At 55.7% G+C, this 27,572-nt stretch overlaps 2 protein-coding genes across 7 annotated transcripts in view; both read left to right on the plus strand.

Annotated features, from left to right (window-relative positions):
- The window catches only part of PTK7 (protein tyrosine kinase 7 (inactive)), a 34,956-nt gene extending 27,999 nt beyond the window's left edge, over window positions 1–6,957 (plus strand). For 2 of the 4 annotated variants that reach the window (XM_086871874.1, XM_086871891.1), the window contains exons 12-20: window positions 48–198; window positions 573–700; window positions 977–1,189; window positions 4,209–4,364; window positions 4,573–4,805; window positions 5,346–5,426; window positions 5,507–5,658; window positions 5,733–5,911; window positions 6,117–6,957. In XM_086871874.1, the coding sequence (XP_086728000.1) occupies window positions 48–198; window positions 573–700; window positions 977–1,189; window positions 4,209–4,364; window positions 4,573–4,805; window positions 5,346–5,426; window positions 5,507–5,658; window positions 5,733–5,911; window positions 6,117–6,277 (1,454 nt within the window). In that variant the 3' untranslated portion in view covers window positions 6,278–6,957. The remainder of the gene's footprint in view (window positions 1–47; window positions 199–572; window positions 701–976; window positions 1,190–4,208; window positions 4,365–4,572; window positions 4,806–5,345; window positions 5,427–5,506; window positions 5,659–5,732; window positions 5,912–6,116) is intronic. The other 2 variants (XM_086871883.1, XM_086871899.1) reach the window with 1 other exon arrangement.
- Window positions 6,958–9,606: 2,649 nt separating this feature from the next.
- Window positions 9,607–26,591, plus strand: SRF (serum response factor). 3 transcript variants are annotated; one of them, XM_086872024.1, is made up of 8 exons: window positions 12,371–12,891; window positions 14,240–14,506; window positions 19,494–19,752; window positions 20,060–20,239; window positions 21,833–21,952; window positions 22,671–22,862; window positions 23,394–23,470; window positions 23,735–25,222. In XM_086872024.1, exons 1-8 carry the CDS (start codon window positions 12,457–12,459, stop codon window positions 23,828–23,830), a joined length of 1,626 nt encoding a protein of 541 aa, XP_086728150.1. In that variant the 5' UTR covers window positions 12,371–12,456; the 3' UTR covers window positions 23,831–25,222. The 3 variants fall into 3 exon arrangements, with proteins under 3 accessions (XP_023778790.1, XP_086728150.1, XP_086728135.1); XM_023923022.2 differs by lacking the exons at window positions 12,371–12,891; window positions 20,060–20,239 and adding an exon at window positions 9,607–9,801 and having other exon boundaries at window positions 23,735–26,591; XM_086872009.1 differs by lacking the exon at window positions 20,060–20,239 and having other exon boundaries at window positions 12,377–12,891; window positions 23,735–26,591.
- The last annotated feature ends 981 nt before the right edge of the window (window positions 26,592–27,572 follow it).

Below are 27,572 nucleotides of genomic sequence, written 5' to 3' on the forward strand. Positions count from 1 at the left end.
CCATTCCCCGGAGCTGACAGCATTGGTGTCGGCCTCTCTGCCTGCAGTTTACGTCACCTTCAAGCTGGAGCCAGAGCCCACAACGGTGTACCAGGGCCACACAGCCATGTTCCAGTGCCAGGCAGAAGGGGACCCTGTACCGCACATCCAGTGGAAAGGGAAGGACAAGATTTTGGAGCCCGGCAGGCTCCTGCCCAGGTACACAGCCTCCATCCCAAACTGACATTAGCACAGCAGGACATTCCCAAGTGTCCCTCATCCCTGCTCAGTGTGAGGGTGCCAGTGGTGCAATCCTGGGTTCCCAGCTTGGTGGGCACATAATTTACTCCACGTGCCAGGACCTCAGACACCCAGGACTCTCCTACCCCCAGGGTTTCCCTTTCTGCCACAGCCTGCCAAGCTGTGATTGAGCTGCAATCATCTGTTCCTAAGTGTTGCACAGCCTGAGATGGAAGCTGATGGCAGCGGGGGGATGTGAGGCTGAGGCATCCTGGGGAGGAGGGGCTGCACGTGCCCCAAGCCTGCCTCTGCCCTGTGGTGTTTGCCAAGAGCTCTTTGCATGTGCTTGGCAGGATTCAGATCATGCCCAATGGCTCCCTGGTGATTTACGATGTCACCACCGAGGACTCTGGAAAGTACACCTGCATCGCTGGCAACAGCTGCAACATCAAGCACCGGGAGGCCTTCCTCTATGTTGTAGGTAAGGAAGGTGCCAGTGCTGGGACATGACCTCCTAGAATCCCTGTCAGTTCTAGGCCCTGCTTCTGGCCCTGGTTTTGCCTGCCAGGTAGTCACAGCAGCATCCCCACTGGAATGCAGCAGTGTGCTGTGCCCAGTGCGCTGTGGCTGGGTGAGGAGGTGGCCACAGCAGTGGGTGCGGGGCTGGGGGGCTTTTCATATCCCTCCAGCACATTCCTGAGCAGGATTTGGGAAATCCCTCTACACCCCTATGTGTTGGATGCTCTCTGCCCCACAGACAAGCCAGCAGCAGAAGAGGATGAGGGACCTGGCAGCCACACACCCTACAAGATGATCCAGACCATTGGGCTCTCAGTGGGGGCGGCTGTTGCCTACATTATTATTGTGCTGGGGCTGATGTTCTACTGTAAGAAGAGGAGAAAAGCCAAGAGGCTGAAGAAGCACCCAGAGGGCGAGGAGCCTGAAATGGAGTGTCTGAACGGTGAGGCCGGTACGCCTGAGGGTGGGGGCTTCATTGCTGGCCCCCTGTCCCTGTGCTGGAGGGGCTGAGGGGCAGGGAGATGCCAGGGAACAGGACTCCTCCTAACCCATGGACTCTTGCTCTGGTTTTTGGCTGGTGAGAGCCAGCTTGGTGCTGCTCTACTCAAAGCAGAGACCTGCTGCCAGGTGAGAAGGAGGCAAGTCAGTGTGAAATCTGAATCCCAGCCTCACATTTTGGCCATCGCTGTCTGCTGAGTTAGGTATCACTCCTGCATCCCAGCACCTGTGCATGGGATCACGTGTACATAGGGAGAGAAGGATCCCTGTTGCTGTGTAATAAAATAGTCCTCTGCTGGCCTCTTCAAATCAGGAGTTCAGCAGCTCCTGGTGCTGAAGTGAAGATGTTTCACTGAGCTCCCTCTGTTATCTCCAGTGAGGACTTGTAAGTGGTGGGGTGCAGTTGAGTTTGCCGTCCATAATTCCCTGGATCTCCCCATTCATAATCCCCAATGATGCAGATGTTCCCCTTCCCAATTCTCAAGCACACAGCCATGTCCTGATCACGTGAAAGTTGCTGTGAGGGCCTAGCAAGATACAACTGTTGGGTTTGCATCCTCATTTTCTCCTTGCATTGGCACTTTGAACAGAGCCAAACCTCCAGAAGAGAAGTCTGGCTGTGGGGAACCTCCTAGGAGCAGGGGTACAGAAGCATCTCAGCAGCTTTGTGCTCTGCATCTGTCACCACTGTAAGATCTTTCCATGGAAAAGTCACGGGCAAGCTCACCTGTGCCAGCAGGCTCTGGCCAGCATCCCCTTCCTGGGAAAGAATTTCTTTCAATTATTTCTGAGGTCGTCTCAAGATTTCTGTCTTGGTCTATCTTTATTATATTTCTCTTCTGCTAGAGTTTGCCTCTTCTTATGTCCTTTATTTGGAACCAGGTTAGCTGTCAGGTGCATCCTCATTCTTAAAAGCAGACCTAGCTTCCCAGATGTCTGCACTCCTGTTTGGTACTTCCATAGCCTCTCAGGAGAAGTGGTTTGTGTTTGCTGTCAGCTCTAGTGAAGTCATTCCACTCACCACAGTCTTGAAAGATCTCTTTGCCTCTTTTTGTTGTGGTCCTTCATTAGCTGGGTGACACAGAGTATTTCAGCACCTGCCTCAGTACCTACAGTACTCCCTGGCTGACCACCAGCTGGCTTTTCCTGAGTGCCCCCAGGATCCAGACAGATTTAACCACTCCATGGGCTTGCAGTGGATCTTTGCTATGGATTTCCTATGGATCTGTGCACTTCTAACCATCCAGTTACTCTCCAAGGTCATGTCCTTGGTGTGCCACATCCTCTGTAAGGAGAGCTTGCTCTCAGTATCCCTGTCTGACTGTGCTGCTTTCTTCTTCTTGTTGAATACAGACATAGCATTTGGGGAGGCTCACGGCTGTGGGGACTGATTTCTGTGCTAGTGTCTCTAGGGCAGCATGGCTGTGTCTGTTTCTCCAGGAGATGCTCAGGTGTTGCAGGCAGGTGGGCAAAGCAGGCAGCTTCCTTTCGCTTGGTTCCCCTCTGGGCTGCTGGATACATAAATGAAGCCTCCTGTCCCTTTGTTACCAAGTGTCTTGTCCAGGCTCTATGAAACATGGGAATGTCTGTTCTCCAAAGTGTCTCTTGCCTGCTGGTGCTGTCTCTCAGTGGCAGCACACTCACTCTGCAGCCTTCAGGATTTTTTTGGCACAGTTGCAGTGGTCGTCTTGTGTTATCCTCTTGGCTTCAAGCTTGTGGTCTTGAGACACATTTAGTCATGAGTGCAGACAGCACAGGGTCAAACAGTCCTGCTGATAATGAGTGTAAAAACTGGGAGAGTGTAAGGAGCATCCAGCTTTGATTTATAGTATAAATGGTGGTTTTTTGCTTTTATCTTTGCAAATCTTACTCCACCATGTGAGAGCAAACAGCTGTCAGTAGCCATGGCTCTTAAGTCAACATATCTCAGTGTTCACAGCTCCAGTCCTACCTGTGACAAAGCCATGGTCCCTGTCATGGTGGCCAGGCCTGCTCAGCATGTGCACACACTGTGATACAACAGCCTGTGATGATGCCTGAGATGAAACTACAGCCAGTGGGAGTCTTGTTGGAGTTACCTTGTGTTGGGTTGTCTGAATTTTGTGATTTCCCACTGCGTGGCTGTTTGCCTAGTGCTTATTCCAGGAGCAGCTGAAATGGAGTAGCACAGAGTGATGTTGCAGGTGTGTGAGTGACCCTAGCTCAGAGTTGTTTCCTGCTTTAAATTCCAACTCCTGCCTTCATTTTATGGGAAGTACCACTTCCTAGTCACCAGGTCTGATCCAAGCAGTAAATACATTGAAAATCGAGGTTTGCCATCTATGCAGTCATTTCCCTACAAGCTGCCTGTAAAATGCAGGATTTTGTACTTTCTCAAGGCAATCACATTTTCTCCTGTTCTCTGGCTTGTGTTTGTGCTAGGGAAGTGAAGTTCCTGTGCAGAAAGCTTGCTGGGGTTGATTGTGAAGAAACTGCTTCCTAGCACTGCTTTAACCCAGTTAAAATCCAGGCTGGTCTGGTCTTACAGATTCAGCATTTCCAAGGACTTGCCTGGGAAGTGAGTAAGGAGCAGGGACATCAGACTGCAGCAGCTGATGTCAGATAGACTTGAGAGTGAGCAGTGTCCATCTGCTCCATCTCTGGAGTGTTCATCTCACCCATCCCATCTCCTGCTGCTGGAGTTTTGTCAGCGGTAGCTTGGGTGTAGCCGCTGCTTGGGGATGACTGAGTGGCGTGGGATGGACAAGGCCAGATGGGGCTGGCTGGCTCTGGGACCAAAGCCATTGCTCAGCATCTGATTTCAAGGGTGGCTGCCGGGCTGCCAGAGGTGGGGCAAAAACTGAGGCCAGGCCACTCTGCTGCCTGGGGCTGGAGTGCTTGGAGCGTCAGAGCCCCAGGAGGGGCTGAGCCCCAGAATAACTTTCACTCTGTGGCCTGGCAGGATGCTGAAGCTATTTGTGCTTCCCTCGCAGGCGGTGCTTTGCTGCAGAACGGGCAGATGACAGCAGAGATTCAGGAAGAAGTGGCCTTGACCAACCTGGGCAGCAGCTCTGGGGCCAGCAAGCGCCACAGTGCTACCGACAAGATGCACTTTCCGCGTTCCAACCTGCAGACAATCACAACCCTGGGTATGCTGGGCCGCCCTGGCCTTGTCCCCACTCCAGCAGGAAACCAGTGGCTGAAACCCCAGCATGTCCCAGCCCGAAAACGTGTGGATGTTTTGCTTACAACCCAGGATGTGCTGGGTACAGAGGGCCCTGCAGCCCCTGGGCTGTCAAGCACACCTGCTGTCCTAGTGCAGGACGTGCTGTCCCATGTGCTTCTCTACACTTGCAGGCAGGGGGGAGTTTGGTGAAGTGTTCCTGGCCAAGGCCAAAGGTGCAGAAGATGGTGAGGGTGAAGCGCTGGTGCTGGTGAAGAGCCTGCAGACGAGGGATGAGCAGCTGCAGCTGGACTTCCGGCGGGAGGCAGAGATGTTTGGGAAGCTGAACCACGCCAACGTGGTGCGGCTGCTGGGGCTGTGCCGCGAGGCAGAGCCACACTACATGGTCCTGGAGTACGTGGACCTGGTAAGGGCCCTGCCAGCAGTAAAGCAGGGACATGACAGCAGTGGGCGTGGGGCCTGCAAGTGTGACAACAGGCTGGCAACACAGGGCAGTCAGGGTGTAAGGAGAGCTGAGCTTACTGCTGTTCCCAGCCTCTGGAGGAGTCTCAAGGTGAATGGGAGTCTCCTGCAAGACCTGGAAGTGACTTTGTCCTCTACATCCTCCTGATTTCTGGTTTATGTCGGTTATATAAGCTAAGTTGTGGGACTCCATGCTGCAGAATGGCTGTGAATGCTAAGGGCTGCGAGCAGTCTGGAGTTTGTAGGAGAGAAATAAATTTGGGGCACGAAAAACCTGGAGATTTCAGGCCTTCTTGCCCTGTTCTTAGCCAGTTGAGGCCCAAAGATATTGGCTTGCCCTACAAAGCAGGGACCAGGAGGACAGGCAGGAACTGTGGATCAGGAGATAAGGATCTGTGTGCCTGCCACATCCAGGCACTGCAGGGACCAGTGGGATTTGTCAGGATGTAGAGATGCTGACTCTGAATTGCTGTCTGTCTCCCAGGGGGACCTGAAGCAGTTCCTGAGAATCTCCAAGAGCAAAGATGAGTCCCTGAAGCCACAGCCGCTCACTACCAAACATAAGGTGACACTGCAGCTTTGGAAGTGCTGTAGGGCTGGGGACCTTAAGGAGGGCAGCCAGTGCTGACAGCTCTCTGGGGTCAGGTGTCTCTCTGCACACAGGTGGCCCTGGGCATGGAGCACCTCTCCAATGGCAGGTTCGTGCACCGGGATTTGGCAGCCAGGAATTGCCTGGTCAGTGCCCAGCGGCAGGTCAAGGTCTCATCCCTGAGTCTCAGCAAGGACGTGTACAACAGGTCAGGGAGCCTGACAGGGGAATGGGAGGGGATGAAATGGCACCAGTCTCACTGCCTGTCTGTCCTGCCCGCAGCGAGTACTACCATTTCCGCCAGGCCTGGATCCCGCTGCGTTGGATGCCACCTGAGGCTGTGCTGGAAGATGAGTTCTCCACTAAGTCGGATGTGTGGTCCTTTGGGGTGCTCATGTGGGAGGTCTTCACGCATGGGGAGATGCCCTACACTCCACTGGCAGATGATGAGGTCCTAGCAGGTATGTGGAGTACCTTGTGCTGTCCCTGGAATTGTAGCCTACTTGCTTTTCATGTGGTGAAGGCGGCCAGACAGGCTGTGTGACAGTGCTGGTCTGGCTGGGGAGGCCGTCCCAGCCTGCATGGAGAACTGCTGCTCTCCTTGCATCCCCCAGAGAGGATCACACCCCTTCCCAATGGCCCTTTGAACTTTTTCTTTCGTGCCAGGTCTGCAGTCAGGAAAGACGAAGCTCCCGCACCCCGAGGGCTGCCCTTCCCGCCTGGCCAAGCTGATGCAGCGCTGCTGGGCCCCCAGCCCTAAGGACCGGCCCTCCTTCAGTGAGCTTGCCACCACCCTTGGGGACAGCCCAGCTGACAGCAAAGCCTGAGCCCCCCAGCCCTTGCTGGTGAAGGATGTGGCGGGGTGGACAGGGGTCTGTACGTGCCCGGAGAGCCCCTGGCACTCTCACAGCCCCTTGCTGAGCCCGACCCCGATGCGCCAGCAAGCAGCTCAGAATCAGCAGCTGCTGGACTCAAAGCACAAGCCAGTGTACCCCAGCCCCACCCCCCTCCCCAGTGGGTCCCAAAAGACAGCCCTTGCTGCCTCCTGCCCCCTGCCTGCTCAGCCCGGTGCCCTTAGGCTGCTGGTGTGGATGGAGCGCAGCTCCCCCTCCCACGGCGAGAGCTTGGGCATCCCTGCTCGCCACATCCATCTCTGCCGGCCTGGCCCGGCCCTCTCTCCGTCCGTCTGTGCTAGGCATGCCTGCCTTCCCCTTCCCCATGGGGACAGGCCAGCCAACAGGAGCACAAAGTGCCTGGCATATGAAGGAGCTCACTACCTTTCCCAGTTACCCTGTGCCTTTTTTTTGTACTTATGACTCTGGGCAGAGCCCCCTGTCTCCCTCTTCCAGAGCGCTGACTCCTCCCTACCATAGTATTTCTGTTACTGGAATGCAGCCTAGAGTGGGTTAGTTTGTTTGCTTGAGTGGAGGGTACTGCAGCCAAGAAGGGTTGGGTTTTGTTGGGTTTTTATGTGCTGCTCTCAATAAAGAAGGCGCTTTTTTTTTTTTTTGGTTTTTTTTTTTTTGTCTTTGTAAAATGCTGTTGTCAGATAGCGGTTTTCCTCCACATGGATCCTAGGAAGGGTTTGGGGCAGGTTTCTCAGGCATCTGTCTGCTGTGTTTAACCCCTTTGCCCCCTTCTGAGGTGAATCTGAGATGCTGTTCCCAGCCCTGTGTGCCCTGAGGGAGCACTTTGCCTTAGCACTTACTGTCTCTGTGGACAGTCATGGGTTGCTTTCCAAGAGGGATTTGTCTCAAAAGAAAATGTTCCACTCAGACTCCACTCAAACACTCAGAGACCTGTTAATTGGCTGCCCCCACCTCAGGTACTGACTGGGTTTGTGCACCCACCTCTGGGGCAGCTTTGCAGCCCACGGTGGGTTGTGGCTTTGTAGAGGGAACTTCAGCTGCTGCTTCTTGCAGGATGCTAGCAGGGCCATGGGGACACTGGGGGGGATATCCTGCTGTCACATGTGGTCTGCAGCCCTCTCCTCTGTGCTAAAGGCCCAGAACAATGGCAGGGTCCTGGCAGTCTCTTTTTGGGAGAGGAAAGGTGTGCACATGGTGTACAAGAAGCTCCAATCCCCTCAGCATGAAGGTGAGCCAAACCAGCACGGGCTTGTGCCTTGGAGCCAGAGTGAGGCACGGGGACCAGCAGTTTCACTTGGCTGCACAGCCCTGTGTTTGGGGGGGTTATATAGACAGGTCTGAGCTTTACAGGAAGCCTGATGGGGCTGAACTGGAGGCAGTGGGCATGAGCTGTACAAGGGACATTCATACTGGGTATTAGGGGAAATGTTTCCTCTCAAGGGTAATAAAGGTCTGAGTCCCAGAGAAGCTGTGGCGTCTCCATCATCATCATTGGAGATACCCAATCCTGGACCAGAGAAGTCCTGAACTACCCAGTGTGGTTGGCTCTGCTTTAATCAGGGATGGACCAGAAATGTCCAGGATTCTCTTCCCATCTGTGCTACCCAAGAGATGCTGGAAGGGGGGAAATGCTCATTTCTTGGAATATGCTAGCTGGCTCTGAGTTCAGATTTGGTCCAGACTTGGAAACTGGGTGCAAACAAGTTTGCTGGCAGTTGCTCTGCCAGTTCTCAAAGGTGTTTGTCCCTTTTCCAGCACTTGTGTCCTGCAGGTGGGAGCTATGGACTCCCCATGCCAAGGTTTCTTGGCAAGCTGAGCAAGCTGTGGCGGTGGCTGGGTGCTGGGCCCCTCTCTAGAGAGGGACAGCCAGGTCTAGTTCACTGGCCCTGGTGCTCCTTGGCGTAGCTGGCTTGGCAGCAGGTGACTGCCACCCTGACCCCTGCCTGCCTCCATGACCAGAGGGCCTGGCCAGAGCATGGGATTGGTGATGCTGGGCAGACCTGTTAGGGGCAGAGGGATCAGGATCTGCCTTTCCTTCTACCCTTTGCAGCCTCATGTCCCTCTTATTGCTCCTCCAGTCCCTCCCAGTGTGTGCTACCCTTCTGAAGTGTGTGAGTGTTGTGGCACTGCTGCTTATGTGCTCTCCAACTTGCAGGTGACCTGTCTCATGCACCTGCTGTTGTTTGATGTCCTTTTGTTCCATTTCTCACATCCATTCCATTCCTGTGGACTTTCCTGTCTGCTGTCCTTCCTTCCAGGCAGGAATGCTGCACTCTGTGGGCTGATTCCTGCAGCCAAGCCACTTGTGCTGGCCTAGCCAAGCAGAATCTCAGTGATGCCATGCCTGAAGACCAGAGATGCCAAGGATTTTGGGCGTACCACCCTTTTTCTGCCAGCTCTATGCATGCAGGCATCTCGTGTAGTGGGAGGGTATAGCATGGCTGCAGTGAGCTGGTTCTGTGCAGGACTGGGGGCTCTGCTTTATCCCACCACATCCTGGAGGCTCCACTGCCCATTTGCCATGCTGTCAAGACCTGGTGACTACAGGGAAGCACCCAAATGGAAAGTCACCAAAGCTAGGACAAACTCAAAGACCCAAAGAGTACAGAATGATGGAGGTTGGGATTGTGTATTTTTGGGAGTGATGTAATGAAAAACTTCTGTATCATTGGGGATGGGACAAATGTTGGCCATAGTAATTGGAAACAGCAAGCTGAGCAAGTCCTGGCTAAATGTGGTGGAGCAAAGCAGGGAATCAGAACCTCTCCTGGAGAATGAGGGCACTTGGTCAGTTGACAGAGGTGGGATCAATTGCCTCAGCCCAAAGGGAAGGAACAACTCACAGACCATGTGTGGAATCCAGGGCCAGAAAGAAGCACATGGCTCCATCAGAGCACAGGTCCACCTGGAGAGCCACCAGCTGTGGCCAAAACAACGTTTACTGAACAGTATAAAGCAAGCAGATGTGTGTTAGTCCCAATGAGCAACTCCCTAAAGCATAAAAACATTCAAACCAGGCATTTCCAGCAGTCCCTGATGTCTTCTCTTGCCCTAAAGTTATCCAAATTCCCCCTGCACCGCTGCATCCTTTGAGCACCCCTGCTCCATGAGTGCACAGATCTGCTATGCAGCTTGAGGAAGGGCTTTTTGGTTTGCTCTGATTTCCTCTGCTGCCCTGTGACTCCTTCTAGTCAGGCACTTGTGTGGAAACTAATGGGCCTTAATTGTCCTAAGCAGCCTCACCTGGGACTTCTCCCCTACACTCTTGAGCTCCAGCCTCTGCTTTCAGGTTTGTTTTAAGCAAGCTTGTAGGTGTTCCTGCTTTGGCCTTGCCTCTAGCCCTGTCTTCTAGGCATATATGGTAGCCTTATTATCCAGTCAGGATTTTGGCTCTATCTCACAACCAAGTGGATGCTGGATTTAGTCCATGGCTTGCTCTGTGGATGGCCCCTGATACCAACACCTGTCGCTGCTCTGCTCAGGTACTGTGGGTTTATATCTGTTCCTGAGGATATGGGGTCACCCCTCCGGGAGCAGCCCCGTTCCTGCACCTGTCTCTTGACCAAAAAAAATCATGTTAAGAAAGGCCAGAACCTAGTTTTGCACATGCAACAGTACCTCTGTTGTAGTTAGCACTCATGGAAGAGATCTGGCTGTTAAAAAAAGAGCAGCTGTGTTCAGCAGCAGTCAGAAAAAGCAGCTGCAGAATCAACAGTAGGAAGATCAGGAACAGGATGGAAACCATCACAACCCCAGCACCCAGCTGCAATATGGATGGAGAGCTGGAAAAGGGTAAAGAAGCACTTGTTGCAATGACCTAGAGGAGGATTGAAAAGGGGATGTAGAGGGCTGGGGTCGTGCTGGCAGCAGGGTCCCCGCTCCCATGGGGCGGTCAGGCAGCGTATCTGGAGGGAACTTTGGGGGAAATCAGGCATGAGGCTTTTAAGGCATAGTGTCAAGTGCTGTGCCCTAAAGCTGTGTAAGAACAGGGCTCAAAATGGGAATTTTATGATGTGGGGTTGTAAATGAGAAAATCCTTGGAAGCTGGAAACTTGCTTTAAGCTGCTTTCAGTTGTCAGTGGCTGCTGGTTTGGTTAAGGGAGGACCTGCTGGTAACTCGTATCCTGTGGGTGATGGTGGTTTGGGGACAGGGCTTGGCTCTCCAGCGTGGGTCTGACTGCCTTGGGGAGAGATTCGCATCCCAGGAAGCTGGGGCAGGCTGAAACTCTGGGTCTGTTAGCAGGACAGGCATCTTGGAAAGCATCCACAGGATGAGGCTTGGGAAAGAAAGGACTGCAGCAGAAGGAATGAGCCAGGTGTCACTTCTTGCCTGTGTAGACACTCTTGCAGCTTGGGGAGCAAAAGCAGTTGGATGTCTCAGGGAGGAGAAGGAAGAAAGTAGTGTGTAACTGTTCCATGAGCAGGAGAAAACCAAATCCTGGTACCTGCAGTGAGTGCACACTCGTGCTAAGCAGGCAGGCCGCCCTGGCCCTGGCTATCAGATCCGTGTGTGCATTGTTCCCAGCCTAACTGGTGTCTCCAGCCTGGCAGAGGGTCCTGCCGACCCTTTCCCAGCCCGGCAGGACACGGCGAGGCCTCGCTCTCACCTGTGCCAGGTGTAGTTTGTGCTCAGCTTGAAGGGAGGGCGGCCAGGGCATGTGATGGGAGGCATGTGAGTTCCAGCAGCCCTGCTGGGAGCTATAAATGGCATGTGTGCTCACTGGAGGAGCACGGCTGGCGGGAGGAGGGGGAGGCGGTGGTGGCAGTGAGGGGGGTGTTGGGGTTTGCAGTTACTCCCTTGCTCTGTAGGAGGTTGGCCCTGGGCTGTGGGGGACAGCTGTGAGGGCGTGCGTGTCCTCTGAGTGATGAGGCAGATATGGAAAGGGCTGGTGCCAGCTGCAGAGCCCTCCATGGGGTGCCCGGGAGACAGAATGGGTCTGTGGCGGGACCGCTGCTGCCAGAGGTGAGGTCTTGCCCTGGGCTGCAGTTCCTGTTTGTAGCACAGGGTGTGGGAGATCCCTTTTCTCACCTAAGAGTTGTCTGTGTGTCCTGACAGCTTTGAGCTCTGGGGCCGTGCTGTCCCTGTCGCACCTTGGCTGTGCCCAGCACAGCGTGCCTTGCTCACAGGTGTCCTGTGCTCCGTCCCTCTGCTGTGGCGGTCCTGGGCCACAGCAGCACCGAGGATGTGACCTGTGCCAAGTGCTTGGAGCCACCTCATCTGCAGAACCAGGGGCTGAGCGGCCCCTGCCCGCCTGTACAGCTGCTCTGTCCCACCCATGGGTGGCCGTGATAGAGAACCACAACCTCACCCTCGGTGGGTTGGAAGGTAGCTGCGGCCCATCCGGTTAAACGGGAGATCTTTTCCCGACTAGGTAGAGCTCAGCCTGTGCTTCAGCAATCTGTGTTTCGGACATATCTGCTTCACTCCCGTGCCCCGCACACCCCGAGCGGCCCCCGCACCCTCTCGGTGCCTCTGCAGCCACCGGAGCCGCACGGCCGGCACGCTGTCCCTGGCAGGCCGTGACAACAGCCGGGCTGCGGACCTGCCTGCAGCAACAGCTGGCGGCATCGCCGGGATCCCGGCGCGGAGCCGCTCCTGGCCGGATCCTGAGGATGGCGAGGCAGCAATCTTTGAGCCACGTGGTGTGTCCCTTACGAGGACCCGCGTGCCCGGAGCTGCCGGTGGGAAGGGGGGGCCGAGGCAGGGCTGGCAGCGGGGCAGTCCCAGCGCTCGTTCGCAGCCCCCGGTCCATCGCCGCCCCGCCGCACCCCGGGCCGAGCGCGCCGCTGTCCCGGCCGGCAGCGCTGTCCCTTTAAGAGCCGCCCTGCGTGTTCCAGCCCGGGCGTGACGCGAGCGCGGCCCGGCCGTATGCAAATCAAACGCCAACCGGCGGCCAATGGGCGCCGGCGCTCGGCGGCCGCCAGCCAATGGGGTGGCGCCTCCCGACGGGGCGCCGTCTCGCCCCATATAAGGAGCGCCTTCGCCATAAAAGGCAACATTGTATCGCTTTATATGGGGGCGGCGCGGCGCGGCGGGGGCGGCGGCGGAGCGGGGCCGTGAGCGCGGAGCGCGGCGGGGACATGGCGGGGCCGGCCTGACCCGGCCCGACCCGACCCGACCCGCGCTCGCCGCCGCGATGTTGCCGAGCCAGGCCGGGGCCGGGAACGGCGCCGCCGCCGCGCTGGCCCGCGGCTCGGGGCTGGGCCGGTCGCCGGTGCCGCGTGGGGCGAACGGCGGCGGGGCGGCGGCGGGGGTGTCCGGGGGCCGCCTGAAGCGGGAGGCGCTGTACAGCGGCAGCGAGGGCGACTCGGAGTCGGCCGAGGAGGAGGAGCTGGGCGGCGAGCGGCGCGGCGTGAAGCGTGGCCTGGCCGAGGCGACGGGGGCGGCGGGGCCCGCGGCGGGAGCGGCGGCGGCGGCCGCCTACAGCGGCGGCGGGGGCGGCGGGGCCGTGAGCGGCGCCAAGCCCGGGAAGAAGACGCGGGGCCGGGTGAAGATCAAGATGGAGTTCATCGACAACAAGCTGCGGCGCTACACCACCTTCAGCAAGAGGAAGACCGGCATCATGAAGAAGGTGCGGCCCCGCGAGTCCGGCCGGTGCGGGGGGGCGGCCCGGGCCGGCCCGGGCGGGGATGGCGGCCGGCACCCACCTGTCCGTGGGAGTCCCGGCCCGGTCCGAGCGCGGAGCAGGCCGGCGGGCCGTGCCCGGAAACGGCGGCGGCTTCCCCGTGCCGCGGGCGGGGCGGCCCGGCACCAGCCCCTTCCGGGGGGCTGCGCGGGAGCCCCCGGCGGAGCTGCGGGCCGGGAACTGGGCGGCCGGGAGCGGGAGCCCCCGGGGCCGGGGGTTGCCGGTGTACTTGGCTGTCGCCTGGCGTGTGATGTGCCAGGGGAGGCCCATCCCGGTGTAGCGTCCAGCCCCGGGCCGGAGCTGACCGGTGCCCTCGGCGCCCCTGGCTGTGAGCCGCCACCAAAACACCGAGTGTTTGATGGCACAGCTGGACTGCCCTGCCCCACCGAGGGCACGGTAGGACTGGCTGCTCCGGCCGCGGACGGGACCAACGCCACGTCTCGGCCGGTCCAGAGTGCAATCCATGGTTTCTGGTGTGCAAAGACAGATTAGAAACTTGGGGGATTTTGGGTGTTGTTGGCTGATCTGCATCCCTAGTGGTGCGCACAGCATCTTCTGAACAACTGGGTAGTGCTGCATCCCAGCTCAGCTGGGCGTCGTGCACCCGGGGAAGGTGGGAATGGATGTGAGGTACTGCTGGGCACATCCTGGATGTACGGGACCACGGAACATAGAATGAGGCCATCCTGTCTGTAGAAGCTTGTGTGAGACCACTGTGTGTGCAGTGATGGCCTATGAAGAGTGCAATTCCTAGTCCACAGGTATTCTTCACCTGGGGCATGATGGCCTTGTTGCAGGGGTGCAGCTGTGCTCAGAAGTCTGAAGCCTGAGAGAGAAATCTGGGTTAGAGCCTGGGATGGGGTGTTGTTGAGGGGAATGAGGTAGCAGAGACTTGTGCCAAGTAACATCACTGAGAGGTGAGGTGAGGGAGGCATCCAGACATGTCTGGAGAAGCCAGTGGGATTTCCAGAATGGAGACAATCCCGTGTCCCTGTGTTCTCAGACTACTGTGCTGAGAGGACCGCTCTACCCATGGCCTCTTGGCAGGCACATCCTCTAAAGGTGTGCTGAAGGGGATGGGAACACAGCATGGGGCAGCTCAACCTGTAGGGAGCCAGTCTTGGGTTGGTTTTAGAGGCCACAGCTCCTTTGGGGTGGCAGGGAGCTGAACCTGGTGTGAAGAGAAGGAAAGCCATTCTGGGAACGTGATGATGACATGCAGGGACTCTCATCCTGCACTGTGTGTTGTCCCTGTCACCTGTGACTCCCTGTTCTTCCCTTGTCCTGCTGGCAGGCCTATGAGCTCTCCACACTGACTGGCACTCAAGTCCTGCTGTTGGTGGCCAGCGAGACGGGCCATGTGTACACGTTTGCCACACGGAAGCTGCAGCCCATGATCACCAGCGAGACGGGGAAGGCGTTGATCCAAACGTGCCTCAATTCCCCGGACTCGCCCCCACGCTCGGACCCCACCACTGACCAGCGCATGAGTGCCACTGGTTTTGAGGAGACGGACCTCACCTACCAGGTGTCCGAGTCGGACAGCAGCGGGGAGACCAAGGTAATGTTCCTGGGCACCCAGGGAGCTGTGGGCTGTGCTGGGAGCCCTGATCATCCCCAGCTCTCTTTAAATAGCAGCGCTGGGGGCTGAGGATGAGTCCCCTTTCGCTGCGACTGCAGCGAGCTCGTGTCATGTCATCTCGGGGCTGGCTGGCTCCTTGGCTGATAGTAGCAGTGATTGAAGGAGGGAGGGAAGCGGGTGGCAGGTATCCTGGTCCTGGCCCTTGCAGCGTGGCTCCCCACTGGCCCAGCCCACCCCCCTGGCCAGCTTTCAGCACTGTTATCTCTCCCCAGGCGTCTCCATGCTCTCACACTCATTGATAAAAATTTGATTCTGCCTCCATGGCCTTATAAGGCCTGGTTTCCCTCGCCAGAGTCCCTGGCAGGGCCCCTCACATTCCTTATAAGCTGCAGCTGTCTCTTGCTTTGGTGCTGTTTTGGAAGGGGGCAGGGAGGACATGGGGAATGGAAACATTTGGCTGGACAGACCATTTCTGCTCCCTGCCTGTTGTCCCTGCAGACGCTGGCCCTTGCCCGCCCGTGTTACTTGTGGCCTTTTGCCCAGGGTGGCCTGGCTGTGGGTGCAGAGTTGGGCAGAGTCAGATTTTCTGCTGGAAGAGCCCTGTCTTATCCCTGCACTCCCTGGCGCTGTTCCTCTGAGCTGTGTCCCACATCCCTGCTGCTTCCTTTGCAGGCTGGTGCTCAGATCCACAGGTGCTTGGAGATGGGAGACAGGGAAATTTGTGATGCAAGACTGGGATGCCATGCTGAATTTGGGACTCTGCCACAGCTTCCCAGGCCCGTGTGCAGTTCTGCTCGGTGCTGGGAACTAGAACAGCCCTGCTGTACCTGTGCTCGTGTCATGGGTACCAGACTTGCTGCAAAAGTGTCCTTCCATAGGAGCTCTCCAGCTGTCCGTGCTCAAGCCACAACATCCTTGCCACGCAGTAGCCTCTAGACATTAAGCAGACAGAACTTGGGAGATCTCTCTGGTGCAATTGCAAAGGTAGTGAGTGCAGCCCTGAGATGTGCCCAACACGTCTGGGGCTGCAGGGGTATTCATCTGCCTGTTTTTATGCTGTGACAGCACAACAGCTCTGGTAACGATGATGCTGGCTACCCCCTATTCCTCAATGTCCACTTCCCCACATGTGTGCAGTGCTGCACCAAGCAAAAGATCGTTCCTGCTGAGCCCTGAGAAACATCAGCAGCCCCAGACATCCCTGCTGGCAGAGCAGCTGTGGAGGACCAAAGTGTGGCTGGGATCTGTGTGCTGTAGCCCTTAAGAGTCCCTGAGAATGGTTCCTGCTGATGGGATCCCAGCAGCAGTCCTGGCTGTCTCAGTCTGGCATGTCTTCCCTGGGTGCCTCTGGGTGCTAGTGTAAGCTGTGCCAGCCCTATCCAGTAGGCAAAGAAGCCTTCTAACACCAGCAATCTCTCCCTTATGCAGCCTGTGTTTGTAAGGACATGTGCCTCCTGGGCTTCTCCTGGATGAAAAGGCAAGTCCTGTGGGCATTTCGTAATAAGACAAATTACCTGTCCCTGGCATGAGACTTGTCCACATCATATCCCTTTGTACTCTTCCAGGAAGTACTGCTAGTTGGCCCCAAGGGAACTGTGCCCTTGGGGTGCAGTTACTCTGCAGAGACCTTCTTAACACAACTTCTCTATTCTCACTGTCTGATGCAACCCTGAAAGCTCCATCCCAGTGCTAATGCTTAGTGTGGGGTGCTTTGTGGCTCTTCAAAGCCAGCATTTGATGAGAGGTGGGGGAGCCCTATGGCCCTGTCTTCTGCTTGACATTCTGACTAAATCCACCCTGGCTGGCTGAGAGTTCCTGTCATGGTAAGCCCTGGGGCTGGTGACAGGGACTGTCCTCTTGTGCCTTCTGCAGGCCTAGAAGCCTGGTTGGTGCTTGGGCAGAGACCAGCTCAATTCAGATGGAGCAAAAAGTCTTCTGAGGATGAAAGGAGCCTGTGGATGGGCCATGCTGTGTGGCTGGTGCTTGCTATGGGGTGGGTGGTGCATAAGGCTGGGTTACAGGTGCCTCACTGCAGGAGGTGGCAGGAGATTCAGTGCCTGGACTGTCGGGTCCAGCCACATGGGATGCTCCAAAAGACTCCCTGGCCTTCCTGTGTGAACGCTTCTCTGCATGGACGAAACCTGCTTGTGTTCAGTGCTGCAGTGGAGTGGGAAGACAATGCAGCCAGGCTGTCACCTGCAGTCAGCAGCCTGCTGGTAATTCCTCTGTGCTACACCAGCAGCAGCTCTGAAATCCTGCTGTGCCAGACCCAAATGCCCGGCTGTGGTGCTGGGATTTGGGCTTGCTGTATTTTTGAGACAGTCCTGATGATGATGATACCTCTCTCATCTTTTGCAAGCCCCAAAGGACACTGCCTGCGTGCAGTCTCCTGGGTGTGCTTGTGTGGGAAGGGATATTTTGGAGGGAGCTCAGGGGCTCTAGATTGGGGTGAGAGCATGGGAGTAGCCCTGATCTGGTCATCTCTCTGGAATAGGAAAATGTGGGACTTTCTGCCGCATCTGGAACGCAGACCAGGTGTTGAAGATCAGATTGGGATTTCCCGTATACGTCCAAGGCCTGTTGTCTGCTACACCCGTGTAATAATTCTGCGTAGGGGGCCTGGGCCATGCTGAACAGCATCACCTCAGGCAGTCCCTAAAAGCTGTGGAATGGGATTGCTGGCCTGGTCTGTGCCCTGTGACCCACTCATGCTGCAAAGCAGTGGTGTGGGTCTGGGCAGACACCTGCTGCTGTGCTGCTTCCACAGACAGAGGTTTGCACTGAGCTGGAATGGATGTGCAGCTGGATCAGGAAGGGAAGAGCTTTCAGGGCTGCTGTCTGCCTCAGGGTTTGTCCCCAGCCCAGGGTGATGTCTGCTGAAGTGACCCATGATTTGCCTCATGCATATGCTCTGGGCTTTGCAAGGGTGCTGGGAAGATCCAAGGTGCCCAGGGGATCGCTGAGGCATCCCAGACAGTCATGAGGAGATGGCAGTGGGTGTCCAATCCCAAAGTCTCCCAGCTCTCTTTCTGTATTGGGAGCTGTTGCTGCAGTCCAAGGGAAGCACAATAAGGGTAGGAAGAATCCAAGTCTCAACCATGGCAGAGATGAGCTGGTTGTGATTCAAGTCTGTTGCCACAGCATCTCTCCCAAGCACCTTTATTTTGTACTGAGATTTGCCCTTGTCCTTCTGGGGAGCCCTGAGACTTTCCCTGAGTAGAGTGCTGTGAACTTTCTGGGATGCCTTCTCCAGGCCTGGGAGTATGGAGTATGACTGGGTGCTAAGTGCCCTGGCTGGTTGGGGGTTATATCTCGTGGGTATACTACTTTAGAGCTATAGCTGGGGATGAGGAGCCCTGGCTTTTCCAACTGGGAACAGCACCTGTACTTTCCCAACTCTGCTCTGGCTCCCTAGTGGGCTGGACAGGGAGAGCTCTGCCCTGTCACCCACGTGGGGAGGGTGCCCACAGTCTCCCATGTCCCATGTGGGATGGCAGGAGTTTGTGGTTGAGCTAATGGAAAGTGCCTCTGCTGGGCTTTGCTCTGTTATCACGTGTCTCTTCTAAATTGGACTTCAGGGTCTGCGGTGCCAAGGGAGAGGGGTGTTGCTCTCCTCTCTCCCTGGGCCCTGGGGCATGACTGAGTGCCTGGGATTGGATCCCCCTGTCCAAAATGGGCTGCCTTCCCTTTTTTAGCTGTTCGTTGAGCTGTGAATTCCTTGCTCCTGGCAGCTTGACAAGCTGGGAACAAGGCTTAGCACGTGGGAGAGCTGGGCCCACCAGCTGCAGTGGGAGGGGTGGGAGTGTGGCAGCCTTAACTCTTCCCAGGCGTGCTGGCAGCTGTGTCAGGGCATGGGACAGCAGGTCGCCTGTAGTCTGTGACATGGGCTCCTGTGAAGCAGTGCTTCTCCGTGTGCTCTTGGCCAGATAAGCAGGGCAGGAGAGGAGTCATGGGCACCTTGGGTGTATTCCAAAGGGGATTTGGGGAATGGAGGTACGTTAGGTGACGTTTGACTGCCAGAGGCAGCAGGAATCATGCTGGGCTTGGTTCCTGCAGATCCAAGGTACGTCCAGCCACATGCTTTGTGGCTGTGGAAACTAATGTATTACTGCAGCTTGGCTCACACATTCCTCCCTTGTTCCCAGACCTGGGATGCCAGTCTCTCAGGCCAGTGTTGGCCCAGCACAGAGCCCTTTTCCTGGTGCTCAGCTCCTCTGGCGATGCCATCCTTGGATAGCCACAGAGCCCTGACGCTCCTTGCAGGACCGTGCTGGCTGTAGTGAACACGTGGGGTCCTTTGGAAGCATTTGCTTCGTGCCCATCTCCTGCCAGCGGATTGGCAAAGTTCTCTTGGCCATAGTCAGGTTCTCTCGGCCTCTGCTTCAGGAGATGTGTGGAGGCATTCCCCAGGGCCTGCCAAAGCTGCTGTCAGGGCTGGTTTGTGCCTCCCTAGTGTCCAGGTTTGCCTTTAGTCACCTCTCCCCTGTCACTTGCAGTGTACAGCTGCCTTTAAGAGCCAGTTCTCAGCTTGTTCTTGGTCATCTGTTTCCTGCCTTAAGGGAAGTGGTGTGTGTTCCTGACAGGAGACTCTATGCCTTTCTGTTTGTCCCTGCAAGCGCTGCTTTTGCCTGGTGTGTGCCAAAAAGAGGCTATTCTCTTCTTAGGCATTTTGGGGACTCCTGGGGAGTGGAATGGTTGCTTTGTCCCCTGGTGTGTTGTAGGGAAGGCTCTCAGGGGACCTCTGTGGCCCTGGGACTACATCCAAAGTTTACTCAGAGCTCTCTTCAGCTCTCCTCATGTTTGTGCAAGCAACTCTTTTCTGCTCCCCTGGCTCTGCTCCATGTGCTGGCAGCAGGCTGTGGGGGATATGGTTTGGCAAGAGGATGCAACCTACAGAGCCTGGTTTGGTCTCATGGGCAGATGTCTCATGGGCTGGTCCGAGCTGTCACAATCTCTCCTTTTACAGGACGCCCTGAAACCCGCATTCACTGTCACCAACCTGCCAGGAACAACGTCCATCCAGACAGCCCCGACCACCTCGACCTCCATGCAGGTCAGCAGTGGCCCGTCATTCCCCATCACCAATTACCTGGCGCCAGTGTCTGCCAGCATCAGCCCCAATGCCGTCACCAGTGCCAACGGGACAGTGCTGAAGACTACTGGAGCCAGTGCAGTGACGTCTGGGGGCCTCATGCCGATACCCACTGGCTTCACCTTCATGTCAGGTCAGTGCCTTTAGGGACCGAGGACTGCATCCATCCATCTCTGCACCCGGGGTGTGTTGCTGTTCTCTCCAGGGGAGAGGAGACCTAGTGGCAGAAGGGAAGCTGTTGTAAGGTGAGCCCGGCTGTGATTCTGTGCTCAAACCCAGCCAGGCCAGTGGCTGGAGCAGGGTCATGTAGTGACTGTTTCTTTAGAGTGCCACCAGCTGGCCCTGCTGCTGGCAGGTGGCAGGGAGCTGAGCTGGGACCCTAGGGCAGCACTGAGAAGCCTGGAGGGAGTGAAAGGAGCCTTTCTCCCTCCATTCAGCAGGTGCTTCCCTTTCTCTGGGGACCCCTACCATTCCTCTCACTCAGTTACAGCCACACTCCCTGGCTCTTTTCAGCCAGCAGGACCAGCTGGTCACAGGTACAGCTGGACAGCTGCAGCAGGCACAGCAGACAGTCTTCCACTTCCCTGCCAGAGCTGGAGGGCAGATGGTGTCACTGACAGGTCAGCACTCGCTTCTCCTCCTCTTGCAAGAGATGGAGGAATGGAGGTGTCTGTGGATTCCTGGGCCACAGAGCTGACCCCTGATTGTGGGAGCACAGAGGAGGCAGAGCACAGGGAACCCTGGCTGTGGCTGCTGGGGAGAGATGGGAAAGCAGGGCAGAAAATGCTTGACACAGGCAGGAGCAGCATCCTGGGGATGTAGACCAAGAGAAGCAGCGGATTTTCAGTCTCATGCCCCAGAGCTTGGCTTGTGGCTAACAAGTGCAGCAGAGACAGGTCCCTAGTGCAGCTGTGCTGAGGATGAACTGTGCTGCTGGAGCTGATGGAGGGATAGCACAGGGGCTCAGGTGCCCAGTGATTGTTTATTGAGTGCTGGCATTTGGCTCTGAGCAGCTGCCCTTGTTTCTGTGTTTGGATTTGCAGTCAGCCACTGAACCACAGTGCAGAGGACGCGTTAGGGGAGACCCAGAGCAGAGTAATGGTGCTGCTTTGCTGCCTTGTGTGCACTGTCCTTTGTAGGAATTTCTTCTTGTTCTGAGTTAAGGCTCTCCAGGTGTTTGTTCTGGGGCTGGACATGTTCCTGGATGGAGTTTCAGAGTAGGGTTGTGCTCTCCTTTGCAATGGCATCCGTCATCTGAGGACCAGCACTGAGTGACACAGTATTTCTTGTGTCCTTCTTCTTTGTGCTTAAGTCCATGACTGATAATTTCTGTGCTTTCTTGGAATGCTTAAGGCTCCTGGAGGCCTGGGAGTTCAAGGGAACTGGATTTCCCTTGTGATCTGGAAGAGATAGGAGAATAGCTGATGTGTGTCTCTGGAGTGTGATGTGTGGGAAAATGCCCAGTCTGAGCAAGCTGGCCAGTGATTCTTGCTCTCTGGCATCCCTTGCTCTTCCCTCTGGAGGCAGGACCTCAGCCTTAGGAGACCATTCTATGCTGAGCTGTGTTTCTGGATCTGAGGTGCTTTGCAGGGAGTGGTCTGGGACAGAGGCTGTGTGGCCTGCAGCTCTTGGATGTGCACCTTGAGACCAGCTGTTCTCTCATCCCTCTGTAGAGCACTGTAATGTCCTTAAGGTCACAAGCAGGGTGAGACCTGCATCCTGAGTGCCCCGTGCAGGATGGAGCTGACCTTCAGGTTGTGAAAGCAGCAGAGCCCAGCTGGTGTGGGCATTTGGCCTCTTGTGGTTCCACTTGGTGCAGCAAGGTGATCCTTGCAGAGCTGGCTCCTCACTGGGGAGGAAAGGCTGGGCTCTCTCCTCCCAACACCTATTCTGTGTCTTGGTGGAACCAGGAATGGCAAGGAGGAGCCTAGATGTTCCTGAACCATGGCTGGGAGTTGGGCAAAAGCTGTTGTTGTGGCCTTTTCTCACTCTTGGAACTTTGTAGGCCACTTAACCCCTTCCTGGCCCACTTACCAGGAAAGAGCAGGTTTTGGTCTCTGGTTTACTGCTTCTGTGTAGCCTCCCCCAGTGCAGCACAGAGTGGTGCTGTGGAGCTGTGTGCAGCCAGAGAAGGACCTGGGAGGCTTTCACATGGCCCAGAGTGCCTGTATCTCTGTGGAGCCACAGGCTCACGGGCTCCTCTCTCTTCCCAGGTGGTACCATGGCTCAGCAGGTTCCAGTTCAGGCAATCCAGGTGCACCAGGCACCCCAGCAAACGTCTCCCTCTAGTGACAGCAGCACTGACCTTACCCAGACCTCTTCCAGCGGAACAGGTATTGGTAATAACCACCTTCTGTCTGCCTTTCTAACCACTGCTGGAAACAACCCACACCAACAGGCCCCATGCCTGCTCCCTGGCCAGTTTCCTTCTTGAGGCCAACTCTATCCAAAGCTTTCTGGCAGTTTCCCAGGCATGTTGATCCCTGTTGCCAGATCCTGTTTTACACTGTATCCTACAATGGGCATAGGGCACCTTACAAGGGATTTCAGAGTCTCTCCAGATACATCATCTGCTCTCACTTTCAGCATGGAGCTGGGAACAGGTTGCTCAGTTCTCAGGGGGTTTCTTAGTGGGCCAGCATTGCGTTTAGCACAAGGCATTGGCTCACATCTGCTTGGGACTTTGGCTGTCTATGCAGAAGACATCTCTTTGTCAGCAAAATCTGAGTTCAGGTGCCTGGATGCAGGCTGAATCTAGTTCAACAGCTCTATTAAAGTTTCATCAGGGAATTAAGATACAAGTTGAATTTAGTCCTGGGATATTTGGCTACCTGTCTTCCTGCCCCTTCATACTCATGAAAGGAGAGGTTTAAGCTCTCCTGCTTGATCTCTGGGGCTTTTGTCCAAGGGCTTGGAAGACAAAAATGGGTATCTCAATGCACCGTGCTTCAGCACAGCATGCCCGGGGTGGCTGGGGTGGAGGTGCTGAGCAGGCAGGTGAGCGTGGCAGGTTCCTTTTGTGTGCTCACGTGTGGTCTGTCCTGGTGGCAGTGACCCTCCCAGCGACCATCATGACGTCGTCTGTGCCAACCACCGTGGGCGGCCACATGATGTACCCCAGCCCGCACGCGGTGATGTACGCGCCCACCTCCGGCCTGGCCGACGGCGGGCTCGCGGTGCTCAACGCTTTCCCACAGGCGCCCTCAGCGATGCAGGTGTCCCATGGCCAGGTCCAGGATCAGGGTAAGGCAGCTGTCCAGGTCAGTGCTCCCTGAGAGGGCACTGACACCCTGGTTTTTCTTGTCCCACGTGTGTTTATGCTGTATTGACAATCGCAGAGGGTTTTCTTCACAGCAGTCCTGGTGGCTCCACAAAGGCCTGGAAAGGGCGATGCTCAGTGTATGTGTGTGTTTTCAGGTCTTGCCATTCCCTTCTGCAAAGGATTGCATGAGGTGTTGATGTGTAAAAAGGAGGGATGAGGGTTTCTGGGATGGGGTCCATGTGGGGCAGGCAGCACAGGAGGCTCTGGAGGGGATATGTGCTTGCATGACGGGGTAAAGTAGCATGAAGTCATGCGGGCAAGACTTGGATTGAGGCCTTATGCCTGCTTCTCCCAGCATTTGGAAAACTAGTGCATGTGGCCTTCTTCTGGAATGTCTCCATGTGTGCAAATAGGCAGCTTTGTCCTTGAATAGCTCCACAGAGCTCAGAGAAAGGATCCATGGAGGAGCACTGCTTAAGGGACAGTGTCATTTGTGCTTCTCTCTGTGGCAGGTGGCGTCCCCCAAGTGTTCCTGACAGCCCCATCAGGCACGGTTCAGATCCCAGTCTCAGCTGTCCAGCTTCACCAGGTAGGTACACAGTAGTACTTGCAGGTGTTCAGGGGTCATTCTTGCTCTTCTTCTGCCTGCACATCCTTTGTGTGTCTGGGCTGATGTGGCTGGCTAGGATCAGCCCTCAGGTCTGGGAATGCAGTCTGTGCTACCCACCCTTGGGTGAGGGAGTCTTGTCCTCCTTGGACCGGTGCCCGGGAAGGACAGTGCCCCCCTGGTGTTGGCACACACGGTCTCAGGGCGTGCTGTCCCCCAGTGGTTCCTCCTCCCTTCTCTCTCTAGATGGCTGTCATCGGGCAGCAGAGCAGCAGTGGCAGCAGCCTGACGGAGCTGCAGGTGGTCAACTTGGACACCTCACACAGCGCCAAGAGTGACTGAGAGGCCTCTGCTGCCGGCCTTCTGTTTCTGGCTTGTCATGCCAGTGTCGGGGCTGGCAGCAACTCCTTCTCGTACAGACTGCACCAGTTATTTATTGTTGCCTTTTCACGTTTCCTTCATCCACACATGCACACACACACACGCACTCACCCACCCCCACACACACAGGCATGCGCGTGGGGCTGCAGGACCCACCCGGGGTGGAGCCGTGCTGGGGCCGTGCAGGGCTTGGGGCATTTGGATGCTGCAATAGCTGTGCTTGTCTCACGCCAGCCAAAGAAATGTGTCTCTTGAGGGGAGGATTGCTCTGCACTGTAAATAAATACTGCAGGCCATTCCCAGCTGGAGGCTCTGGCTCCTTCTGGGTGCTCTGAGTCACCTTGCCCATGAGTGTTTACTCTGCGTGGGGCTCAGCTTAGACCCGGAGCCATCGTGCAGGTGCAGCTTGGAGCAGAGTGGGTTGTGGCTGTGCTGCTGGCCTCAGCAATGTGCCTTTGTGGGGGTGACAGGTCCTGGCCGCAGCAACTCACCCTGGACCCTGGACAGGAGAGAGAGGGGCCAGCTTGCATGTGCATCTCTGGGCCTGCATGCCCTCTCCCTGGAGGGCAGGGCATGGCCACTGGCACGTGGCCCTGTCTTCCTCGTATGCACTACAGTGAGCCCTCTGCCCTCAGTGCCTCCTCGCTGGGCTGCCTGGCAGATTTTCAGCCTGACTGGCCCTGCCCCGGCGGCTGCCCTTGCACAAGTGAGGTGGTCAATAGATGCCCAGGAACATAAAGATGCCCTGGAGAGCTCCTCAGGGGCCCTGTGCTCTGCTCAGCCCCACACTCTCAGCCCTCGCACTGCTTCTGGACTCCATACACCCAGGGGAACGTGGCTGGGTCTTTCCTACATCCCCCTGCAGCTCCAGCCAGCGCTTTCTGAATTTCTGTGTCTGATGCAAGGTGGAGAAACAACTCAGATGTTAAAGGGAAGAGCCCGTGGGGCACAGAGCTGCTGGGCAGGTGGCAAGCTCTTCCTCTGAGCACCAGGGTGACCTGCAGGCCATCCTGGGCGGTGGGTGAGCAGCTGTGATGCCTGTACAGGCTCAGCAAGGCTGGGGGAGAAGGGCTGGGGCATGCTTGGTCCTGCATGGGAGTTGCTGTGAATGGCTCTGCTACCTAGCCCTGTCCCTGGAGGGAGAGTGAGCAAGTGAGAGAAGCTGCTGAATCCTTAGGGGAAGAAGCAGCTACTGTAACTTTTTTTTTTTTTTTTAAGTTAAAGACAAAAGAAGCCTTGGAGAAAAAAAAAAAAAGAAAAAAAAAAGAAAAAAAAAGAAAATTACTTTATTTTTCTAAGTGTTAAACTCAGTATTTATGTAATTCTTTAAGGAATAAAAGTTTGGCTCCTGTACAGTTTTAATGGGGTTTGTACCAGGGGGATGGGAGAGGGGTGGGTGGGCGGGCATGGAGGCAGGAAAGGGGCCTTGCTTTTGAGTTTGTATTGTAACCTTGGACATGTTCCCTCAGCATTAGCGTTTAAGCTGCACTCTCCATCCACCAGCATGTGCCAGGGATCAAGCTGAACTGAGTGGGATGCTTGTTTCCTACTTTCTTGTAACGAGGACTTCATACCCATAATTTTGGGCATAATGGGCAGAAGACAAGTGAAGCAGTGGCTGGTCTCTGGAAGTGGTAAACCCATTCCTCAGAAGCAGGCAGTTTGCAGAGCCCAGGAGCAAGAGGTGGGCTGGGTTTTCTGTTCACTTCTGGTCCAGGGCCCTACAGCTGTTCAGTCACTGTCACCGCTCTTGGTGCGGAGCAGTGCTGCCTGTGGCTGCCTGAGGGATTCGGGCGTCCCCATTCCTCCCTGTGGTGAGTGACCAGCAGTGGCTAAGCCCTGTTCTCCCTGCTTGCTTGTGCAGGCAGCATCTCCTGAACCCCTGGCTGACGATCTGGGCTGTAGTTCCCCCTCTACAGCTGTTCTGCAGCACACAGAAGGGGACAGGTCTGCTCCAAGCTCCTTGTGCAAAGAATTCCCAGAAGGGTCTTTCAGCCCTCGATCTGTTAGCAGCCTGGGACGGGCTTGTGTAGGGTGGCCCATCTGGTGAGGGTGACATTGCATGCTGCCTCCCCTTAGAATTCTTGCTCTAAGAGGTGATGCAAACCCTGCAGCTCAGAGCATGTGGGAGTGCTGAGCCATGTCCCATGGCTCAGTGTAGGAAAACTGTTCAGTGATGCTTCCAAAACCATGTAGGTACCTGGGAATTAAACCAGGGAGAAGTGTGGGGTCAGAGTTTGCATTGTCCTTTGCCCCAGCACATCACTGTGGCCTGGCTTTGCTCTGCTTTGCTTCTGCTGGCACTATGGAGCAGAGCTGTTGGGCCAGAATGGCAGGAGAGCCTCTGCTGCTACAGGGTGTCTGACTGCATCCCCTCCCTGGCTCCCCAAAGGCAACTGCTGGTTAAACGCTAATGGTGTATTTTATTTAAGTGCAGACTTGTAAGAACACTTGTGTATCAGGGATGAAATGGCGTTTATTGTGTGGTGACAATTTTAGTTCATTTTACTGGTTTGAGGGGTGTGTGTGCGCGTGCGTGCGTGTGCGTGTGTGTGTGTGTACGCATAAGTGTGTGTGGGATTATTTTTTTTTTTTTCCCTCCAGTTTCCAGGGTTGTGTTTCTGGAAGGATGTGGAAGTAATCACAGTACTATGTACAGAGCTTTCTTTTGTATTAAAAAAAAATTTACTCTTTCAATAAATGTTATCATTTTGTGCACAGATTTGGGATCTTGACCATGCTTTGCGGGAGGGGACGACACACCTTAGGACCAACAAATGGGGATCGGGGGCAGATTCCTGCACCTGCTTGTGTACTGAGGAGGATGGGGAGCATGTTGTGGCAAAGAGGAGCCCTTTGCAAAAGTCTCCATCCCTACTGCCTCCTGCACAGGTTGTTCCTGACCACCTGGACTTATCCTCTGGAGTCTCAGCCTAATGTGTGGGTGCCAGTGCCTGACAGAAGGGCTGTGAGGGCTCTCTCCTGAAAGCTCTGGAACGATGTCCTTGGTGAACAGGACATGGTGTCAAGAGAAGGAAATCCCAGCAATGAGGAGGAATGGGGAATTTAAAAAAAATATTCTAATTCACAGGTGTTAACAGGGAGAAGCAGGGAGACCTAAATTCCCCACAGAAAACTGCTATGAGAAGATGTGGCAATATTCAAAATCCAATCTGGAGAGACATTACTTGAAGTCAGGCAGGGGCCTAGAAGCCAGATCAAGGACATATGGAGGCTCAGTAAAGTGTCCAAAGGTGTGAATAAAACCTAAGGGAGAGGGGGTCATTGCAATCATCAGGGGTGCTGGTGCCAGAGTATGCCAGCTAAAAATGCCGGCCACTCCATAGCATCAGGTCCTGGAGCAGATACAGTATAGTGTGAGGAAAGCTTAGCACTGATAAAAGTGCTATTTGGAGAAAAGACCTCAGGAGGGGAGAGGATTGTACAGAAAGTACTTAGGAGCAAAAGACAGCTGAAATGGCTCTTTCCCCGTTAGGAGGTGAAGTGCCTCACTTTTACAGTACAGCCTCACTTTTAGGCCCATGCCTAAAAGCGACAGGTGTGTGTTTCAACACCACAAACACCCTTTCAGCTCAGGCAGTCCCACAGCACCTGTGCACAGGGGTGTGTGTGTCAATACCATGGAGCAAGATACCACAGATACAATCTTTATTTTTAGGATAAATGACCTACTAAGCACCGT

Source organism: Cyanistes caeruleus, chromosome 2 (assembly GCF_971803275.1).
Source record: "Cyanistes caeruleus chromosome 2, bCyaCae1.hap1.1, whole genome shotgun sequence".
NCBI lineage: Eukaryota > Metazoa > Chordata > Aves > Passeriformes > Paridae > Cyanistes > Cyanistes caeruleus.